The 21,289-nt window shown below is 43.7% G+C and overlaps 3 protein-coding genes, 1 long non-coding RNA gene and 1 pseudogene across 11 annotated transcripts in view; all 5 read left to right on the top strand.

The window, feature by feature from the left end:
- The first annotated feature begins 1,420 nt into the window (after nucleotides 1-1,420).
- Nucleotides 1,421-5,140, top strand: LOC127308109 (probable receptor-like protein kinase At1g80640). Its single transcript, XM_051338884.2, has 10 exons — nucleotides 1,421-2,072; nucleotides 2,664-2,822; nucleotides 2,930-3,174; nucleotides 3,263-3,395; nucleotides 3,507-3,570; nucleotides 3,664-3,760; nucleotides 3,870-3,972; nucleotides 4,144-4,262; nucleotides 4,432-4,521; nucleotides 4,617-5,140. Exons 1-10 carry the CDS (start codon nucleotides 1,838-1,840, stop codon nucleotides 4,779-4,781), a joined length of 1,410 nt encoding a protein of 469 aa, XP_051194844.1. The 5' UTR covers nucleotides 1,421-1,837; the 3' UTR covers nucleotides 4,782-5,140.
- A 3,444-nt stretch (nucleotides 5,141-8,584) lies between these two features.
- LOC127310513 (uncharacterized) lies at nucleotides 8,585-11,246 on the top strand (annotated as a pseudogene).
- A 367-nt stretch (nucleotides 11,247-11,613) lies between these two features.
- On the top strand, nucleotides 11,614-13,556 carry LOC139830021 (uncharacterized). 2 transcript variants are annotated; one of them, XR_011746329.1, is made up of 4 exons: nucleotides 11,614-11,904; nucleotides 12,610-12,828; nucleotides 13,205-13,344; nucleotides 13,458-13,556. It is a non-coding gene; the product is annotated as an uncharacterized lncRNA (long non-coding RNA). The 2 variants fall into 2 exon arrangements; XR_011746328.1 differs by having other exon boundaries at nucleotides 11,621-11,904; nucleotides 13,205-13,534.
- Nucleotides 13,557-14,317: 761 nt separating this feature from the next.
- Nucleotides 14,318-21,289, top strand: part of LOC139832167 (glycosyltransferase family 92 protein Os08g0121900-like) — a 178,281-nt gene continuing 171,309 nt past the window's right edge. Inside the window, exon 1 of the mRNA XM_071821786.1 lies at nucleotides 14,318-14,407. The gene's annotated coding sequence lies outside the window, so the exon portion shown is untranslated. The remainder of the gene's footprint in view (nucleotides 14,408-21,289) is intronic.
- On the top strand, nucleotides 14,405-19,804 carry LOC127308107 (glycosyltransferase family 92 protein Os08g0121900). Of its 7 annotated transcripts, none has more exons than XM_071821782.1 (8): nucleotides 14,405-17,114; nucleotides 17,194-17,244; nucleotides 17,341-17,485; nucleotides 17,570-17,735; nucleotides 17,948-18,037; nucleotides 18,175-18,271; nucleotides 18,833-18,879; nucleotides 19,037-19,804. In XM_071821782.1, the coding sequence occupies exon 1, from the start codon at nucleotides 14,406-14,408 to the stop codon at nucleotides 16,302-16,304; it is 1,899 nt and encodes a 632-aa protein (XP_071677883.1). In that variant the 5' UTR covers nucleotide 14,405; the 3' UTR covers nucleotides 16,305-17,114; nucleotides 17,194-17,244; nucleotides 17,341-17,485; nucleotides 17,570-17,735; nucleotides 17,948-18,037; nucleotides 18,175-18,271; nucleotides 18,833-18,879; nucleotides 19,037-19,804. The 7 variants fall into 7 exon arrangements, with proteins under 7 accessions (XP_071677883.1, XP_071677884.1, XP_071677886.1 ...); XM_071821783.1 differs by having other exon boundaries at nucleotides 18,833-18,936; XM_071821785.1 differs by having other exon boundaries at nucleotides 18,580-18,879.

The raw sequence follows: 21,289 nt of genomic DNA, 5'->3' as shown, positions 1-21,289 counted from the left end.
CATTCCCCTTCAAATGCAGGAACCGATGTAGTCCGCCTTTTTCTTCTAATGCAATGACACACAAAGCTTTTGCGTGTTCGCAAAGAAAAAGCTAGGCATCGACCGGGCAGAGGCATGCCCCATATCGCTATCGTCTGATCTCTGCAAACAAAATCCGGCACATAACTTTATTTTGTTTTAGGTGTGCAACATGGGTGCACATGTTTTAACTTTTAACACGATACGTCATGATACATGCAAAAGCGTTGCAATGTTTCAAACAACTGGACGCAACATTTCATATATATGTATGAAATAAATCCTTATTGGTCTTGACATCATTCAGAAGAGTCAACGCCACACATGAAAGATACAAACCAATGTTGCAAGAATGCAAAACAACTTCCATCATGGTAGAATTTTATTCTACATGGAACAAAGCTGAATTTTGGAAAGAAGATGCGTAGAGAGCAAACTTGGGCCGAGGTAGCGGTAGCAAGCAACACCGCGTTGTGACGTATCGAGAACTCCCCACTGATCCGACCACTGGAAGGGAAGGGAATCATTTCTCAGTTTTAAATTAGTAAAATATATTATTCATTCTTTCTACACATTGCCCCCAAATTTGGACTAACAATTCCAAACTTAGGAGGGCAGGATGTCTGCAACATGCATTAAATTAGAGCATGTGTAAATCGGAATGTTTGCACATATGCCGCACTTTATTTTCAAATTTGATCATTTGCCACATCGATCACCACGGGTTAGTCAGACAGGATGTAACAAATAATCAAAGTGCAAAACAAAGTGTGACAAATGTGCAAATCCAGTTTCCCATTCTATTTATGCGGATAAACAAACACACAAGTAAATAAATAAATAAGGGTGTGACTAGTTCTCTTCATTTTCGGTAGAATGACATTATCGAATCTTAGTTGCAAGTCATATTGCATCTCACCATTAGCACGGATTACCAAGCAAATCTAACAATTTAAAGGCATTTTTTTTTTTTGTAGTTGCACTTAACGTGTAACTGAAAAATTTCAGTTGCAAATGCATGAGTCACGGTGCAAATCTGGTGTTGCAAGAGTATACTGAACATATGCTTTCCTTCTCTATTTTCTATTCACAATCAATGAAGTGAAAGTATTTCAAGCTATTCTAGTGTGGCCAATACATCGATGGAATCGCAAGCGGGAGGGAATCACGGAGCAACCGGAGTTGCACTTGCACGAAGTGTTTGATGCCGGTGTGCTCGCCTGGCTGCAGCGCACACATGTACCACAACAACAGCGAACGCATCGTTCGCTCTCCCCACTTCATGATCATCACCATCGAATCCGGAGCTGCAGTGCCTTTGCGCAACTGCCACATGACCCCGCTGCCTTTTTCGCTTGATCAACCCTACAAACAAACCACTAATCTCTCCTTCCTAGTCCCTACGCCGTGCTTGCCCGTGCACTCGTGCACCACATCCCTCTCCCACTCGCCATCCCGCCCCTGGTTCCGCGTCCCACTCCCTCCTCTCGCTGTTCCAGAAGACCAAGAACGAGGTAGAAGTAGTACCAGAAAGGAATCAACCGCGCAAGCCATTGGAGGAGTGCACACAAGAATCTCTACACAGTGAGAGCGAGAGGAGAGAAGAAGACAAGGCCTCCAACTGCCTACCGCAGCTATACATTATTTCTCTCTTCCTCTTTGGATCCCCTGACTCACTGGGATGCTATCTTGTCAGAGCGGCACAGGCCCTTGCGTTCTTGTTGTCGCCCTTGTCTCCTCCCCAGGCAAGCGCTAGTGGTTTCTGGAGCAGAGAGAGAGAGAGAAAGGAGGATAGAGCCCCGCCGGGTTCGAAGCCGGGATGGGGTCAATGCGGGCGTCTCCATTGCCGCTTCTTGCCTCCTCCATCTTCTTCTTCTTCTTCTTGCTGCTGCCGCTGCTGTGCTCCCCGGTCGCGCGGGCCGATGGGGGGACCACGCCGACCGTGGCTTCTTCCCCTTCTTCCGCGGTGGCTGCAGCCGCTGCCGTCGGCGACCTCGCCTCCTCGAACGGCGGCGCCGCCGTGCCTCCGGCAGTCGCGCCAACTGCTCCCCTTGGTAGGTCGGCAGTGCAGCTGGATCAAAGCTTATTTGGTTTTTACCCCTGGCCGTTCATGTGTTCTTGCAGGGTTACCTGATTCTGGCTCTGTGCTCTCGCATTTGCTCGTCCGTGAATGTTCTCCTTTCAAATGCCATATCTGAGGAAACTTTCTCTTGTTTATTCCGTTGTCCTTCCAGAAATTTCTGTGCCGATTTGGTGGGGAAGCCGTTTTGGTCTGTTTGGGAACGATGGGGAAAAATGCATCTTCAAAGTTCGATCGAACAATGGCTTCGTTTCTCGTGAATTTCAGCTTCTTCGAGCTTAAGCTGAGCACACAGCTCTTTCTTTTGGAATGCTGGGGAAAAGTTACTGCAGTGCATTTTGGGGTCATAAAACTTGACAATATCTGAGAGGAAGCAATTCATGGATCTTCCTAAGATCGTTGCATCAAATGTTATAAAAGAGTCTCTTCTTTTGGTGTTTTGCTAAAAGAAAGTTGGGTTTGGGTTACTCCAATTTTTTTTTTACTCAAATAGCTTCATTCCAAAATGTCAATTAAACACCCTCGGTGCCTAACCCCAACCCTCCATTTTGGCTCTGTTTTGCAGTGGAGGTGAAACGCCATCATTTACGCAGGGAGCTTATCATCGCCATCGCCCTTGCCTCCATTGCCGGCGTGGCAATCGTCCTGGCCGCCCTGTATGCCGGCATCGTGTGGCAGCGATATCGCCGAGCCCCGGATGATTTCAAGGACACCCAGAGCACAGGTCTTGCTCTCTGCTAATTGGATCTTGCAATCATTATTGAGTTATAATTTGTTCTGCTGACCATGTAAGTTACCTGGCTACTGATCTGGAGTAATTGTATTGTTCAGATACTGCCAGGATTGCATTGGTGCCCATCTTGAACAACTTCAACTCATTCAAGTCTAGCAAGAAGTGCCTTGTGGCGATGATGGAGTACACCTCGTTGGAGAAGGCGACGGGGAATTTCAGCGACACCAACGTGCTCGGAGTCGGCGGGTTCGGGTGCGTGTACAAGGCCAATTTTGATGGAGGGTTTGTCGCTGCCGTGAAAAGGTTGGGGGGTGAGGATCAGGAGTACGAGAAGGAATTTGAGGTGACATCGTTTGTTCCCCCATCCCTGTTCTTTGTCAGTATGTGGTCTTGCTTGCTGAGTATGCCTTGGTGGTTTTTCAATTTGGCAGAATGAGCTAGATTTGCTTCAGAGGATTCGTCATTCAAATATAGTGTCCCTTGTGGGCTTCTGCATTCATGAGGATTACCGCTTCATCGTGTATGAGCTAATGGAGAATGGATCATTGGAAACACAGCTTCATGGTATTATCAACACCCATAACATTTTTTATGCTATCATGTCGGCTTTTATCTTGAACTGTGATGTTAGACAAGTATAAGAAGTATTGATAAGATATGGCTATGGTTACATAGGCCCATCACATGGATCAGCTCTAAGTTGGCACATCCGGATGAAGATTGCTCTTGACACAGCAAGGTTCTCCATCTTGTGCTTTGCTTCAGCTTTCATGAATAATAACCACTTTAGATGCTTATGATGGGTTATTCTAATATGCATGAACTTGACCAGGGGATTAGAATATCTTCATGAGCACTGCAGTCCACCAATTATCCACAGGGATCTGAAGTCATCTAACATACTTTTGGATTCAGATTTCAATGCCAAGGTGTGACTACATATTTTACTTCTGGTCAACTAAAATAGTACTGTTGACCATAACTCATACTACTTGATGAAAAAGAAGAACAATTCATTGATCCTTTGTTGGTGTACAGATTTCAGATTTCGGCCTTGCAGTGTCAAGTGGAAATCGCAGCAAAGGTAATCTGAAGCTTTCCGGAACTTTGGGGTATGTTGCTCCTGAGTACTTATTAGACGGTATGTCCCCCTTTTTTCTTCTTATGCTTCATCTGCAACCTACTGTCTACACTTAACATTATTCACGGCAATGATGTCTTATTCTTATTATCTGCAACCTACTGTCTACACTTAACATTATTCACGGCAATGATGTCTTATTCTTATTATGTGCAACTGTGTTCAATACAGGGAAGTTGACAGAGAAGAGCGATGTATATGCGTTCGGAGTAGTACTTCTTGAGCTTTTGTTGGGAAGGAGGCCAATTGAGAAGATGGCCCCATCTCAATGCCAATCAATTGTTACATGGGTACACATTATTCTGTTATGCAACATTCTGAAAAAATAGCTAGAATCAGCCCATTTAAAGAGTGGAGCAGTTTACTGTCAATATGCATAGATTACTTCTGATTTTCACTGCCTGAATTGAGGCAATTTGCATTTATCAAATCCATTAACATATTTGAGATGAAATGCAGGCCATGCCTCAGCTAATTGACAGATCAAAGCTCCCAACCATAATTGACCCCGTGATTAAGAACACGATGGACCTGAAGCACTTGTACCAAGTACTGCTCACTATCAAAATTACCTCATAATCGTTTCTTCCATTTGCATCATGTCTTCTTAACTAACTAGATTGGTGTTATTCGCTACCTTTCAGGTTGCTGCAGTGGCTGTGCTCTGTGTGCAGCCAGAACCAAGTTATAGGCCACTAATCACAGATGTGCTCCACTCTCTGATTCCCCTGGTGCCCATGGAGCTCGGAGGGACACTGAGGGCCACCTTGGAATCGCCTCGCGTATCACAACATCGTTCTCCCTGCTGAGAAATAAATAAAAAGAGAGATATGATCAGAACATGGTGATACAGTGGGATTGCACCATCCAAATGTTTCAGATAGCTTGTGATGTTGAGTGCAGATTATTGTTTGTCACTCCAGTAGTCCAGTTGCCTTCCTTGCTGCTTGTCTGAGGATGTGTTCCCCAGCCTTGTGACCTACCTATACTTGTTAGTTGGGTCGATAGAGTTTTCAGGTTTGTGGAGAAGAGGATCACACATCTGATATTCCTTGCTGTATAGAGAATTCATCTGTATTTCCCCCCTTCCTTTTTCTTTTTTCCTTGGCTCGAAAAAACTGCTGTATAGATTAACTATTTTCATACAATGAAAGAAATATTTGCCCCATTCGGTGTGTGCTGCATTGTGTGATTTGTGGAAGTTCTAATTCATATGCTTCTTCTTTTGATACTTTCAGCTCGGTAACTAGGTGTGTTAGCGTTCCAACAATGGATCATGAGGTCAGTTGGGTGGCCCTTGTAATTCGTGTTACCCTTGTCCATACTCTTGTTTGTACTTTGTAGCAAGTAGTAACGTATCATCAACTCACTTGCAAGACATGCTTTTGTGTACAACTTGCAGTTTGATAAATTGTATCTATTTGCAGCAGCACTGTCTGTGGGTTAAACCTCCAGTTTCTCAGTGCAATTAAGATACAAGACTACCGTCTCACACATAGATTTGTGAAGACACTTTTTTGTTGGTTAGCACTTAGCCACAGGTTCTGGATTGTTAATGACTGCACTAGGTATCTGAATAGCACTATAACATGTATGGATAATCTTAGAAGGTTTGCTTAAACAAGTCAACCTTGCAAGGTTACTTGAGTTGCAGGAAACAATGGCAACAAGAAGAGCAACTGACCATGTGCATATTAGGTAGGAATTTAAGATCATATCATATGGTCATAGACTCATAGGCTGCAAGAAAGTATTACAGCAACATCTGTGCAATTGCATTTGGGACATGCATGCATGTCTGGTTACATATGGATAGATTCTCGTTTGGTAGCTGGAGAATCACACGTTCATACTAGCTTTAGCAAGTGGAAGTAGAATAATGTGACCCTGTTGCTGTGTTCTGTAAGGAGGATACTACACTAGTCCACAGGTCTTTCACTGGAATATGTCAATCACTTAACTGAAAGGTGACTGGTGGGTGTGGTTCATGATAGGCTCCATAAAGCTCCGCTATTATTTGACAGCTAATTTAGGCTTGTACTTTTCTCACTCAACCTCCATGCTAACAATGCGTGATTGCCATAGACCGGAGTATATTTTTTAGTGGAAGGCACCATGCTACACGCATGTGTTTTGTAAATTTGTTTTGAGTGGTAGTCCGGTCTTTAAAATCCCACATAGAAAGAAGTCTTTAAATTGCTGAGTCATCATAGGTATCCCACTAGTGCCTTTAGTTCTCCATTTCATTTTTTAACTTAAAAAACCCGGTGCCAGAATCAAAGAGAACTTGCTCGGTGCTTGCTTGCTTAGCCGTCAGAACAAGAAGGAGACCGAATAATTTCAAGCTTTTTTTTCTTGACAATTTTCTAACCTCATTATTCATTCGAAATCAAAGTTACATCACCCAATAGAAGAGGTAGGATAGAGGCCGTGGGATCGTCAATCCAAGTGGATTGAGCCGAACCTCTAGCCATTTTTGCTAACTCATGAGCTACACTATAGGCTTCCCTAGATACATGTTCAAACTGAATTTTGATAAAATCACATGCTAGATGGTAACAATCATCGAGATTGATTGCCCCATTTTTCATAGTCTCAATAATTTTCATGCAGTCTAAGTTCATGATGACATGATTGCATCCAATAAATTGGGCTAACTCAAGCCCATGTTTCAAAGCTATATTCTTAGCCATCAACACATCAAAAGCGTGATCAATCCTCGTATTGCATCCAGCCATAAAACACCCCGAGTTGCCACGGATAACAACACCCATAGACCCTTTCAGATTGTCTTCATCAAACGAAACGTCATCATTGACCCTGACATAACCCAGTGGGGGTTTAGACCAGCCAACTTTCGTGTGTTTTGTTAGGAATTTATTTGCTATTTAAAAAAAATTGTATGTCACCGTAGATCTCATTTTAGTAGTTCTCCGTTAACTATTTTCCTCCTATCCCACCATAAGAGCCAACAGCCTGTTGCATATGCTTCAGTAGTAAAAAGTTGTCCTAGAGTACTGTTTTTTTTACCTTGTACTGGTTATTGATTACTCTTTACATAGGAGATATTCCAGGACTGCCTGGCCCACAAGATCTATAGAACATGCCTCCGCAATTATGAGGTCCAAGCCCAGGTTCTTTCAAACTCGTCTCACTCTCGGACACAAGAATAACATGTGCTTAACATCTTCTACTCCGCTAATTTTAACGTTTCTATTAGCAAGAGTAACACAACATGGTAGTGTGTCTTGCATTGTTCCCCACACAAATATCTTCACTTTGGCAGGAATTCTCATCTTCCATATTCTCTCCCACATAGGATGAGAATTTGTTGATCCCGGTCCTTGATCGATATTCAGTCTACCTTCAAATTGCGCCTCCCACTCCGCATAATATACCGATCTTACTGATAATACATTGTTCTTTGTCTCAGATTACAGACTATAAAATCTTCAATGTCAAAGCCAAGTAATGGATTAGCCTTGATCCCACATGCATGCATAAACTCTACAAAATGTTTGGTCAATGAGCTCTTCATCCCATTGATTGGTAGCTAGGTTTATTAACTCAGCTCTAGTAAGGAGAGACCGACCTTTGTTGGTGAAAACTTTGCGTGACGAGCTGATTGGGATCCACTCGTCTTCCCAAATGTTGATAGATCTCCCATCGCCCACTAGCCATATGTGGCCTTTCTTTAATGCATGAATACCGGACCATATGCTTGCCACATAAACGAACTTCCTTTCTTCAATTCTGCATTTAGTAAAACACATGATGGAAAGTACCTTGCTGGAAGAACCCTGAATCAAATTCTTGAACAACATGCCATGCTTGTTTTGGAAGGAGGGCAAGATTAAACACGAAAACCCATGCCTCCTGTCTTCTTCGGGACACACATTTTCCACTAGGCTAGCTAGTGCATCTTCTTGCGATTAGCATCATCACCCCATCAAATACCGAGACTTCGTGTTCGTGATTCCCTTACACATTGTTTTGGAATCTTAAAATCCAACATCGCATATGTTGGTATATCTTGTGCAATTGCTTCGAGGAGCACTTCTTTCCCTCCCGTTCATAGAAATTTCTCCATCCATCCTTTTATTCTCTTGCAAATTCTGTCAACTAGAAATTGAAAGCAGTCACTTCGGTCCATCCCCACCATTTCTGGGAGGCCTAAGTACTTATCTGTAAGGCACTCCGTCATAATATCCAGATGTGCAAATTTCCACCCTTCTATCCACATATGCCTTGGCCCTAAAGAAAACACTTGATTTCTCTCTACTAACCAACTACCCTAAAGCTAGACAATATTAATCCAGAATATTCTTCACATAATTCTCGTTCTTGATACTTGCATGCATGAGGATAAGTGAGTCATCTGCAAAGGGAAAGGCGGAAACATTAGGTTCATCGCGATTCGCCACATACACAAACCTCCTGTAATTCTCCTCTAAGCTCGGCTTCTTGTAATATGTCCCTCGGCACATAGCAAGAAGATATATGGAGATAAAGAAACCCCCTTGTAGGGTTGAAAATATCACTCTCATCTGAGCACTTGCATTTGATTGAAGATTGCAGACCTCATTTATTTATCCCAACTGTTAAAAAGAAAATGAGTGCTGGTTTGCTCGATCGAGCGCACGCTTCCTGGCCGTCGGATCAAGTTGGATCACGCCTCGCGTCCCGCATCGCTTCCGACATGCTTCCCCATTCGTCTCCAGTGGGCAGTGGCGGCATGGACGACGGCGCCTCGGCGCCTCGCGCTGCAGCCGCCGTCATGCCGCTGCGCCGCCCATCTTCGCACCCCGCGTCGACTCCTCCTCTTCCTCAATCCGACCCGGCTGCTCTTCATCCCCGTCTTCCCGCCGCCCCCAACTGCGGGGCACCCTCCGCCCCGTCGCACCCTTGCCTTGCCCCCCGACAGCGGGGAATCGGGGCGACGCCGGGGATGCTGCTTCCTTCGCCGAGAAGAAGGCTGAAGGCCCGCCGCGCCTTGCAGTGGGGGCATGGAGCTCGCAAGCCCTCCACCCCCCAGATCAAGCGCATCATCAGGTGACCATTTGTAGCCTCCACCTCGCTTACTTGGCCTAATTTTGAGGCGAGATACCTGGTGATTGATTCCAATTTTTCACGGCCGCGTTACTGGAGCATGTGACGAATCACGAAATCGTGACGTTTTTGCGCGATTTTTTGGTCTCTGCAGAAATACGGGCCCGATGTGCGGGAAGGAAGTACAGGAGGAAAAGTACAGCTCGGTGGAGGAGGAGGAGAGGAAGACGTGCGTGTTCTCCATCACCTTGGGCATGCTGGTTGCCCTGCTGCTGGTGGTCAACATGTGCTGGAGCGCTATTACCGCCACCCTCGCGCTCATCGTCCTCGACTGAGAATGTCCGATCATGCCTTGAGAAGAAAACTAACTAATTGCTTCTGCTTCAGGTGTATATCTGTCTTTTTTCGAGAAATTGCAAAAGACCTTTGCGTTTCATTTCATTGAAAAGGAAGAAGTTTGTTTACAGGTCTCCTAGGAGACATTTTCCACTGTGCACTGTCTGTGTGCAGTTGAATTGAATTTAAGATTAGCCACACATGTAAATTTTCCACTGTGATCTTTCTGACACTAAAATTCACACTCCAATTACCAGTTGCAATTGATTGAAAGCTTAACATATCGGTGTAACCAATGGTTAGTTGCAATCCCAGAGATGGTAGCTCGGTGATTTTTATCTGTACCCTATTGTTGCTTACTGTGGTGTTGCTGGCAAACAAATTTCAGGTCTCATGCCCACTGCTGCGGGGTGTTAATCACCGTCGACGGCTTCAATAAGACCGGCACTCCTAGCACATTCTGGGAGTTCATGCCTTCATGGAGCCCTATGCGTGCATCAACACGCTGACCGGGTAGTCATCCTTTTGTTGGGGATCGTTTTCCTCTCTAGCGTGGCGTCGAATATCCCTACTGGTTAGTTCTTGTCCCTCCCCATTGCTTAAAAAGCATACCCCACTGTACCTCAGCTTGTCAGGTGCTATAATTTAGCTTGGATTGGCTGTGTTATCAAGTCTGAAGCTATTATAGATTGGTAGCAACACTGTCAGGTCCAGAACTTCTTTCGGACCGGCCAATCGTTAGAAAGAACATTAACAGTTGAACATTTCTTTTCCAAGTCATAATTCATAACTCATGTGTGTCAATATATGCACCACTTATCTGACATACAGAATGCTCTGTATTTTGCTTCAGTCCTACTACTCGGTGCGCGGGTGGCAGCCTCGGCAGCGCGATCTCCCCCCAGAGTGGAGACCAACATGTGGCTGCTCCTGGCCTGGGTGAGCTCGGTGGCTGGCAGCCTCTCACTTCTGGGCTCGGCGGCCAACCTAATCCCGGGTCGAGGTAATTTGCAACTGCCCTTCTCTTGTGTTATTGCTGAAAACTTGTGCATGTTTTAAGATCACCCTGTTTCGATTGCTGAATATTATTACTTTGAATCCAACAATTCATGTTTCGATTTTTTTCTATGGGGAAATGAAACACTATTTAATTTGGGGCTGGGTCCTACAGATACCATTCATGTAGGATTAAGAGTTTCCACTTCTACAATTTTTCATACTGATTCCTACATTTTTGGATCTTACAAATTGAGTATGTCCTCAGTAGAAGAAAATAAACACTACATGACCTATTTAGAAATATGTCTAATGGTTCCTCTTAGTTTTTGACTACCTCTCACGCACATATATATCCCTCTACCAAAGCAGACAGCGTGTCCAGGTCACAAGGGCAATGTAGAAACTTTGGTTAATTATGTTTAGAAGCGAGATCATCGATGGAAGATCCTTGTGTGCGTCATGGGCGTCTAGGAATATAAAGATTTAGAAATCTGTATGAACTGGATTTCATCATGGTCGACCACGAGGTGCAGTACCGAACACACATTTTCATACTACATGTGTAGTTAACACTTATTGTTGCACAACATTGGGTATTGATATATTTTTGCTGAAACCTAAGATATAACTCCCACAGAGTTCATTAATTACCAGACAATGAGCTATTGGTTAGCTTATTTGTTTCCTCCAAACAATGTGTTGATTTTTTCCTCCCAATCATTGCATTTTCATGGCTTGGTCTATGAGGCGTCCGCTGCAGGCATGTGTCCATTGAGTACATTTATATTGTTCAATGGCTGTGGTTTTTTGGGCAAACTTTCACTAACGCAGCAGAAGTTAAGGTCCGCCCCAGCTTCCATGACCTGCAAGCTCCGTCACTAATTATCAGATGGGTGGAACTTGGATCCCATGTTCTGCATTCGATTTTTTTCATGTTGCTCAGAGTAATCTTACATGACAGTGCATTGCTGCTTCACTAATGCACTATAAATTGTGTGTGTTTATGTGCGATCACTTTTATTTGTTGGAATTATCCTTCAACTGAGGACTGCATAATTGATGCCACCAACCCTAATTTCATTTGCAGATCTTTCTATGTAATAACTATGACCAACCTATGTCTATTTTCAGTTTGTAAGTGGCATAATTTATATCAAAAGTTAACGAGACATTGATGAATTTGTAATCTTACTCTTAGGTTTATATACAGTGAAAAAAAGATAAATAAACTGTCCTCCCTCCCATTACAGAAAGTATGGAAATTGAGGCAATTGTATGATATCTACTCTTTACTATTTTTCAGGTGAATATGCAATAAAAACTCTCAGTTACTCATACCATAGTACTAATATTCATTTTTTTAGATGAATACTGATATGAAGTCTTGGTTGTTGTTGTTGTACTGATATGCCCAATTGTGTTCTAATAGCTATCTGCAGAATTCAACAAGGCAGAGAATCAGAGAGAAAATTATGGTTGTTGAATGTACAATTGATTGGCCTTGAAGCTCTGTGGAGCAGTGCCAACCCCTCATGGTTTTGTTTTTGGGTAAGGCTACTAGGGTTTCATGTTTGTAAATAACAAATGTTGCAATGTACTAATTAACTTCGTATCTGAATTTATCATGTATATAAGAGAAAAAAAACTATGAGTGACATTTTCACTAAGTTTCAGAATATGGCCATTGTTGACAACAAAGTAGTATTTGTATAGATTGAACTTCAGCTAGATAGGTCCAATTGATCCATTAATATCCATTCTCTATTCTCCGTCTGCTAGCAAGTACTTGGCATTTATAGTCTTTGTCTTTGCTCAAATCGTATGCTCTTCTAAGGTCCAATTGGTCCATTAATTTCCATTCTCTATTCTCCATCTGCTAGCAAGTACTTGGCATTTATAGTCTTTCTCTTTGCTCAAATTGTATGCTCTTCTAATTTACTGAAGTGGGAGAAATGCAGTTATCTGGTAAACTGCGATGCTGAATACACTCTTGTTATATTTCACTAATAAATATACCAAGATATGTATTTTTGTGTCGTGTCACTAACATTAAGATGGCACTATCAGATCCATGCCTCCTCGCACGTCTCTTTCGCTAAAATCTTCTTGGTTCTAATGGCTGTGTAATTTTCTGCTATTTCCAAATATTTTAATACCATGAATTCAAGTACCGCAGATATCATGATGTTACCAAATAGTTCCCAGTTTACCACAGTAGGTAGTCTGACTTGGTGTTCTTATTTTTGTGTCCAGAACGAAGCACGCTGCAGATTAGGAAGTCCCACTCTTTTTTAGGCCAGCAGTGATTGCATAGAACTTTTCTCTGAGAAACCCAAGCAAACTTCCCTTAGTTTGCGCCTCTTGGTTTTCCTATTTCTTTTTTTTGTGACCTACAACTGAACTAGAGGACTTGAATTGGGTCAGAGGTAGAGCATGAAGGTGATGTTACAGAAGTTGGATGAACATGATAAGGTTAAGTCCCATGCTTAATTTAGCTTCCTTTTCTTGGTAGCATGGTCGAGTGTTATCACATTATCCACCAAAATTTGATCTTTGAGTTTTATAATCTTTTGATCATACAAAGTGCAATTAGATTCATGTAATGTAAAAAGTGGAAAGAGATACAAATTTGTTTCTACATTGGATATCCTATTTGGGCTGGTCTTTTAGGTTGAATTTATTTCATAAGTACTAAATCCTTTTGGAAGGCAACTTGCTCCAGCTTTGGAGAGGGTTCCGGCTGGTTCGCCTGCTTCTTTATCTTAGCAATACCCAATAACTTATTATTCTTTTGTAGTGTTAATAAACTAAGTGAGTTTCATGCGAACATATGTTGATGTTGTTGCAGGTTATGTGTTTTCTTCTGTCAGACCAAGGAATTGGATAGCTCTTGCACATTCTGCCTTCGTTAACTGCGGGTGCTTCAGTCTCCACATCTGACGGATATGATTATTCTTACATAGAAGTTAATGTATGATCTTGGAAGATGTAAAGATTGGATAGTACTTCTGTCGAGTTCTTATTCTAGAAATGGTGAATATGTTCTATCTGTATGTAATAATAGCTCAAAAGATCACACATTAACTTTATACTTTCATTAGCTGTTCCAGAAAAAGAAACATACATATGCAGTGAGACCTTCCAATCTTCAATATAGAGCTTCTTTCAAGTGATTGGTTGCTCTTATGCAAAATGCTAGTATATGCGTGATTGTCTGCTCGTTGGCAAAAACCCACAAGTTGTCCTCTCATTCACCTAACGTTAATGGCAAATATTGAAATGGAAAACGTTATTTTCAGGCCATAACACTGTTAACAGTAACATGCCATCCGCTTCAAAGGACTCTTTTTTATATTGCATAAGATTGAATTATTTCTTGTTGAAGAAAGAAAAAAAAAGGAAACAGTCACATGGTTGTTTTGTTGCCGAGAAGGAGTGAGAAAAAGTTGGTACACGTATTGTTCATGTCTCGTTTTCAAAGGGATCGGGACAGCTCTTCTCTTCCTTTCTCGTCACTTTCCTCAGCTGCTTCTCTACCACAGAGACACCAGACACGGAACAGAGTACACCGCAACTCCACAACACACACACTCTCTCTCTTCTGCTTTGATCCCCACATTTGCTCCCTCTGAGATGTCGTCGACGGCGTACTCGCGGCCGTCGAAGCTCCCGGGCGGGGCCGGCGAGCGGAGGCTGCCGCCGCGGCAGCTTCACCGGCAAGATCGAGCCCAAGAAGCTCGGCCTCGCGCTCCTCACCTACGTCTCCCTCGCCAAGCTCTTCACCATCTACTCGCGTGTATTCGGTACGTACCCCGATCCAATCAAGCATTCGACTATCTTTCCTTTCTGATCTAGCTTAATTTGGTGCGTATCGGGACGTATCCTTCCACTCCACGAATACGAGATCGAGATCGAGCCGGGGGCTTCGTTGCGTCAAAGTAACGCCACCGATTCGATTTCCAATTGATTTGAACCGACCCGAATTTGGACGGGTTTCGTTGCGTGCAAGTAAAGCAACCAATTCGATTTCGATTCCAATTCCAATTCAGATGTCCATATATTCTCAGAATTCCGGGATCCAGATCCACGATTCCCTGAGCAACACAGCGAACGAAAACTCCCCGCGCGCGAGCGAAAACGCACAGCTTTCCTCGAGCCGCCGCCGCCCGCCGCCGTTCGCAAAGCCGCCGCCCGCCGCCATGCCGAGTCGTCGCCGCCGCAACCGCAAGCGCCTCCTCACCTGCGTCGGCGCAGCTTCGGTGGGCGCGCTGCTCTTTTTCGGCGCCCACTCCTCGCACATCGGCCTCGGCGGCGGTACTTGGCCGCAGCAGCAGGACCAGCTCTTCCGGTCGGCGGGGCCACCGCCGCCGGAAACCCTAATGTCGATGCCGCGCCAGACGTCAGAGGCCGATCTGTCCTTCGCGCGGCGCCTGTTGCCCAACCGCCACCACTCCCCGCCGCAACTCCGGGAGGATGCCGTCCTCCTCCCGGACCGGGAGGTTCTCGTCCTGTCCGCTGACCCTGCCGTGGGGAACGCCATGTGCGTCTTCCAGGGTGGGGCGTCCTCCCCGGCGCGCGCGCTGGGGAGGCTGCCGGGGCCCGGGCGCCACGCCTACCTCTGCCCCCTGCCCGGCTCAGAGCAGCCGCTCCAACCACCACCCCTGCTGCTTTCATCTTCCTCTTACTCCTCCTCGGCTGCTCCCCCTGCCACTGCCCCTGCCCCTGCCGCGGATTTCCACAAGTTGCTCAATTGGAACGACAGTCTCGTGTTTGATTCCGCCCCTCTCCCCGGAGGCGATCTTCTCCTCTTCGCCAAGGGCACCAACAGCCGCCAAGGGGTCATCAAGACTGCCACTTCCAACATCCAGTGCATCTACAGCAGAGACTCCGATGGCACGGTGGCCTCCTCCCCCGCCACCACTTCAGCCCAGCAGGTGATCAGGTGCCCCCCTCCACCGGCTCCTTTAAGTTCCAGCAACCTCCATGTCACCGTAGCCCTCAACGGCCAGGAGCCTTTACCCTCACTTGCCACCTACGATCCACAAAACACTGCCTTGCCTGTGACACGTGAAAGGAAATCGATCTGTGCCTGCACCATGGTTCGAAATGTCGCCAAGTTTCTGCCTGAGTGGGTGAGGTACCATGCAGCAGTGGGTGTTGAGAAGTTCTTCCTATACGACAATGCAAGCGAGGATGACCTAGCAGGGCAGGTCTCTAGTTTGAACTCTGCTGGCATTGATGCCTCCACCGTGGCCTGGCCCTGGACCAAAACGCAGGAAGCAGGGCTTTCTCATTGCGCAGCCACGAATCAACCTTCCTGCGAATGGATGGCATTCATGGACGTTGATGAATTCATTTTTTCACCAAACTGGAACGAGGTCGAGAAGCCTTCGAAATCGTTGCTTGACTCGGTTGTTTCCGTTGATCCGGAGGTTGGCCAAATATTCCTCCCCTGCTACGATTTTGGTCCCTCTGGCCAAACAGCACATCCGCAGGAAGGGGTGTGCCAAGGCTACACCTGCCGGCTGACGAGAGCTGAGCGTCACAAATCATTGGTCCGCCTTGATGCGGTGGCAGATTCGCTTGCAAATTCTGTACACCATTTTACACTAAAGCCTGGTTTCCAGAAAATGTGGACTACTTTGGCTCGCATAAACCACTATAAGTATCAAGCTTGGACAGAATTCAAATCGAAGTTCAAACGACGCGTGTCAGCATACGTGGCAGATTGGACAGATCCCATTAACCTGCAATCCCATGACCGGGCCCCCGGGCTGGGAGTTGATCCTGTTGAACCAGTTGGCTGGGCGGAGAGCTTTTGTGAGCTTAAGGATTATACTATGAAGAAGCTAAGTGAGAAGTGGTTCGGAATTGGGTCTGGAGGCCACGGAGCAATAACAGAGTTCAACTCTAACGGTGACATTGCTCCCTCCCCCTCTCTTACATAGCTTATTTAGTAATATAAAATAACTAAAGCTACTAGTATAAAAAATAGTCAACTTGCCAAAAAAAAATAAAAAATATAGCCCTTAACTTGATTAGTATACACATTTTTACAAAGAATCAAGGCATGCCATTTTTACTGTTTATGCCTGCATATTACAAATGTCATTACTAACATCAGTATGTTTTCCTTGCAGTTTTCTCAGCTATTCATTGTCAGACAGTAATCTGCACTTGTTTTCTTCAAATTGAGCTAGTTTAGGATTTCTGGCCAATGATGATATATTCTGGTTAAGCTGTTGCAAATTGACCTCTGCAGCAGTATGCACTGATGCATCATATTTACCTATTGGTTTTATTGTTTTTTGCCATGCTCCTTTTGCTGAAAGTGTAAAATCCACAAGGCAGACACATCAGGAATTTGTTTCTCTTTCGACTTTACTTGGTTCAAATGATTAAAAGCAATCAAACTGAGGCGGATCAAAATTTTGCATGGTCTCTTCGGTGCAGATGATATATATGAATTAATCTAAGGCCTTCTTTTTTCCTGGATGTTCTTTTCTGGTGCAAAGGATGTGCATAAGTCCATCTGAAACTCATCGACTGGTTGAGCCTTGTGCAGCATAAAATCTGAGGCCAGATGTAGCTTAGCTCCTTTTTGTTTCACTTTTGTTGTTTGGGGTTTCAGTGCTTGGTTCTCTAGCTTTTCTTTTGACTGCATGGTAGTTTCTGGTTTTGCATGAGGTTATTATTGTTTTTTACAGGTTATTGGCATGCTTCTGTTTGGTTGGCGTCACCTGTTCTTCTGGGTGCAGGTACGGTACATTTGGGATTTTGAGTGTCCAGTTTTTGTTCTTATTCTGGTTTTTGATCTCTTGACTCTTTATTTTGCAGTTGTAGTTTGGTGGGTGTCGGTGGCTGCTGCTGCCGAATACCGGTATTTTGGTGAGCTATTTCTTGTTCTAGATGTCTTGGTTGTTCTTCAATATTTTATGATTGGAGTTTTTTGCGGTTTCTGATGGATTACAATTTTCCCCCGAGGTCCCACCATCCAAGGAGCTCCAGGCGCGTGCTAAAAGGACCTCGCCATTGCTCGTCTTTCCTGATTGCCTGGCAGGATATGTAGCTACCTTTTCTTCGGCAACATGGCATGGACTGCAGGGATCTTCTCTGGTTGTTTGGTTAGGTTTGCAACTGACTTTTCTCCAATTTTTCTGGGAGAATTGCACATTCTTTTCTTCCCTATTTCTCTGATTTGTTCTTTCTGCAGTTTTATTTCTTGGTTGTTTGTGATTGGGAGGAACTGCTATTGTCAGAGAGAGAGGTGTCACCAGTCACCCCCTGCGTTTCTTTGTTCAGCCCTCAGTACACAGGCAAAACTCGGTTATTGTGGATCCTAACCTTGGGCTAACCTCTCTCCTACTCTTGCTCCTTATGTGCGTGTCCTCACTTATTCTTCAGTTTGTTACCTTGCAGCCAGTATTATATTAAGTAGGGGTACTCTAGTTCTTCGACCCCATGCTTTCTAGTTGCTTAGTGAAAAACTCAACAAAACAAATTCAAGTTGACCCGTTCAAAGTTGTATTGTTAATGTTGACAGTATGCCAAGGTCCATTCCCATCTGATCTCTACTTTCCTTGAACTGCAGTGATTCATGGCAAGTCTCTTGAAACATGATGATATTGATTCTTGTGAACCCTAATGGTGGCTTCTTGTCTGGCTATTATATCTGTAGCAGGTAATCTGATCAAAAGTTCCTTTATGCAGGGAACTGACAAAAGATTTTGTGGTTTCTGATCAAAAGTTCCTTTTTGCCAGTTCAATAGTAATTTCTAAATTTGACAACTTCTTTGTTCAAATTTGTATTTGGTAAAGGAACCTGAAGAACTAGTTGAGGCAATCTCACACAAGCATCACTATCTTCTGTTGGCCATGATTGGCTTGGTGGCGGGGGAGGTTATGTTCTCAGTGGGTAAGTTCCACATGTCTCTCAATCTATATTATACCAAAAATATGTATGTGAGTATGTGACCATCTTTCTCTGCTGCCTGACTAATGCTATTCATTATTTGGGCACTCGGTCTGCAAAAGTACGCTGAAAATGCTAATCCCCTCAACAAGTTTATTCGAACATCATGTTTTGTTGAACCAACACAATTTTGTTATTATTCATCATAGCATTATCTACCGTGATATATGAATTAATCCGAGGCCTATTTTTTTCTTGCATGTTCTCTTCTGGTGCAAATGATGTGCATGAATTAATCTGAAACTCATCAGCTGGTAGAGCTTCATGAAGCATAAAATCTGAGGCGTCTTAGCTCTGATTAATTCATGAATTTATCAGTGGATTAGGGATATGAAGTTACCTAGTAACATACTTTTAGATTCAGACCTCAATGCCATGGTAATGGTATGACTATATTTTAATTATAGTCAGTAAGAATAGTACTGTTGACCATAACTCGTATACCACTTGAAGAAAAAGAAAAAGAAAAAGAAAACAGTTCATGTATCATTTATTGGTGTGCAGATTTTCGGATTTTGGCCTTGCAGTTATAGGTGTAAATCACAGCAAAGGTAATCTGAAGCTTCCCTGAACTTTGGGCTATCTTGCTCCTCAGTACTTATCATATGGTCTGTCCTTCTTTTCTTCTTGTTCTTCATCTGCAATCTACTTTCTACTGTAAACGTTGATGATGTCCTATTTTGTTACGTGCAACTATATTCAATACAGGGAAGTTGATTGAGAAGAGCGATTTATATGTATGTGCTGGGTGTAGTGCTTCTGGAGCTTTTATTGCGAAGGAGGCCAATTGAGAAGATGGCACCATCTCAATGCCAATCAATTGTTGCATGGGTATTCTAAAAATTAGCTAGAACTGGTCCAGTTAAGCAGTGTTCACTTTCAGCATGCATAGATTATTTCTGATTTCACCACCTGAATCTGGGCAATTTGCATTTGCCCATTCCATTAGCATATGACACATTTGATATCAAATGCAGGCCATGCCTAAGCTAATTGACAGATCAAAGCTCCCAACCATACATAATTGACCCTGTGATGAAGAACAGGATGGACCTGAAGCACTTGTACCAAGTACTACTCACAATCAACATTAGCTCATAATTGATATGTCAAGCTGGCTTCTTGGAGTAGCACATTGCTTCCTGTCGAATACTTGTCCCTCCGCAGCTGCAGCTGGTGGTCACATGTCTTCATGGCCTGAGGTTGCTCCCAGTGGCGGACGCCTCAGAGGGGCTTGCTACCGGTGCGAGGGTCGTTCGATTTGCTGTTGCTATGATGCTATCAATGGCGCTAGGCTGTTAGGGTTCTTGTGCTAGTTCAGTGTAGTAGTGTTGTTTTTTTCTCTTTTGATTGCTTGATCTTTGTTCTGCTTTGTAAGAGGACTTCCTCAACACCTTGTATCGTCTGACCGAGCTGGCTTTATTAATTTAAAGCTGGGCTGCAAAGCCTTCTATCTAAAATAACAGATGTACTCCACTCTCTGGTTCCCTTGGTGCCCATGAAGCTCTCGGAGGGACACTGAGGGTCACCCAGGAAATCTCCTCGCATGTCACAACATCGTTCTCTCTGCTGAGAAAAATAAAATAAAAGGAGAGAGATATGATCAGTACATGGCAATGCAATGGTGTCACACCGTCCAAATGTTCAGATAACTTGTGATGTTGTGTGAAGGTTATTGTTTCTCGCTCCAGTTGCCTTCCTTGGTGCTTGTCTGAGGATCCAACATATGCTTGTTGGTTGGATTGATTAGTTTTTGCGTTTGCGGACAAGAGGAGCACACATGTGATCTTCATCACACATGCCATCTTCCTTGCTCTGAAAACTGCTGTATAGATTCATACGATGAAAACATATCTCCCCCCTAAATATAAATCTGACCTTGTCAGTGTGTGCTACATATTGTGATTTGCAGAAGTATCTAATTCATATGCTTGCTTTGATATTCTGAGCTCGATAATTTAGCTTTTCAAGATTGAATCATGATGTCAGTTGACAGGGAGTTCTTGTTCCCTTGTCCATACTCTTGTTTGTACTTGGCACTAAGTAGTAACGCATCATCAATCTCACAAGCAGGAACTGGTTTCTCTACAACTTGCAATTTGCTCGTCAACGGGCACAATTATTTTTTAGAATAATAGGGGTTAACCCCAGTTTCACTAATATGAAATCATAAGAGTAACAGTTTTAAAACATAAAGAGAAAACAAACCACCAGGGCTGGCCAGAGAAAAACTGTTCCAGCAAGTCTATCAGCTAGTAGCGTCTCTCAACATTTGAAGGTAAAATTAAACAGAAGAGATCGAAAAAAACAAGTATCTGCTATATCTCGAGTTAAAAAATAATCGAGATATCACGCGCTTCTTGTACATAGAAGCTGACATCGGGAAAAAAAATCCAAGAAACCCATCAGCCAGCCGTGGAAAAAAATCCAAGAAAGGAAACAATTATCGTTCAGAGAGGTTGACATGTGGGATCCATTTTGCAGTAGCGTCCTCAACGTTAACAAGATGGCAGGGGGTCTAAAGAAAAAAAACCAAGTAGCTAGAAATCATGGGTGAAAAAAATCCAAGAAACGAAAGGTTTAATGTTCAGAGAGGATGACATATGGGACCCATGAGCCAGCATGGTCCTCAACGTTTTAAAGACGGTAGGAGATCCAAAGAAAAAGGCAAGTAGCCCAAAATTAGGGGTCAAAAATAAATACAAGAAGGAAACATTTATAGTTCAGAGAGGCTGACATGTGGGATAGTTTGGCAGTAGTGTCCTCTACGTTAACAAAGGCGGTAGGGGATCGAAAGAAAAAATAAAGTAGCCAGAAATCAGGGGTCAAAAAAATCGAGAAAGGAAACGTTCATGACATGTGGAATCTATTTTGCAGCAGCGGCTAATGACAGCTACTAGCAACGCCAAAAAGATCTTGATACGTGGATTTTATATAGTTATGGAATAACCTTCTTATCCG

Source organism: Lolium perenne, chromosome 6, assembly GCF_019359855.2.
Source record: "Lolium perenne isolate Kyuss_39 chromosome 6, Kyuss_2.0, whole genome shotgun sequence".
Classification (NCBI taxonomy): Eukaryota; Viridiplantae; Streptophyta; class Magnoliopsida; order Poales; family Poaceae; genus Lolium; species Lolium perenne.
The sequence above is the reverse complement of the archived record's forward strand: the minus strand, read 5'-3'. Positions and strand labels throughout refer to the sequence as shown.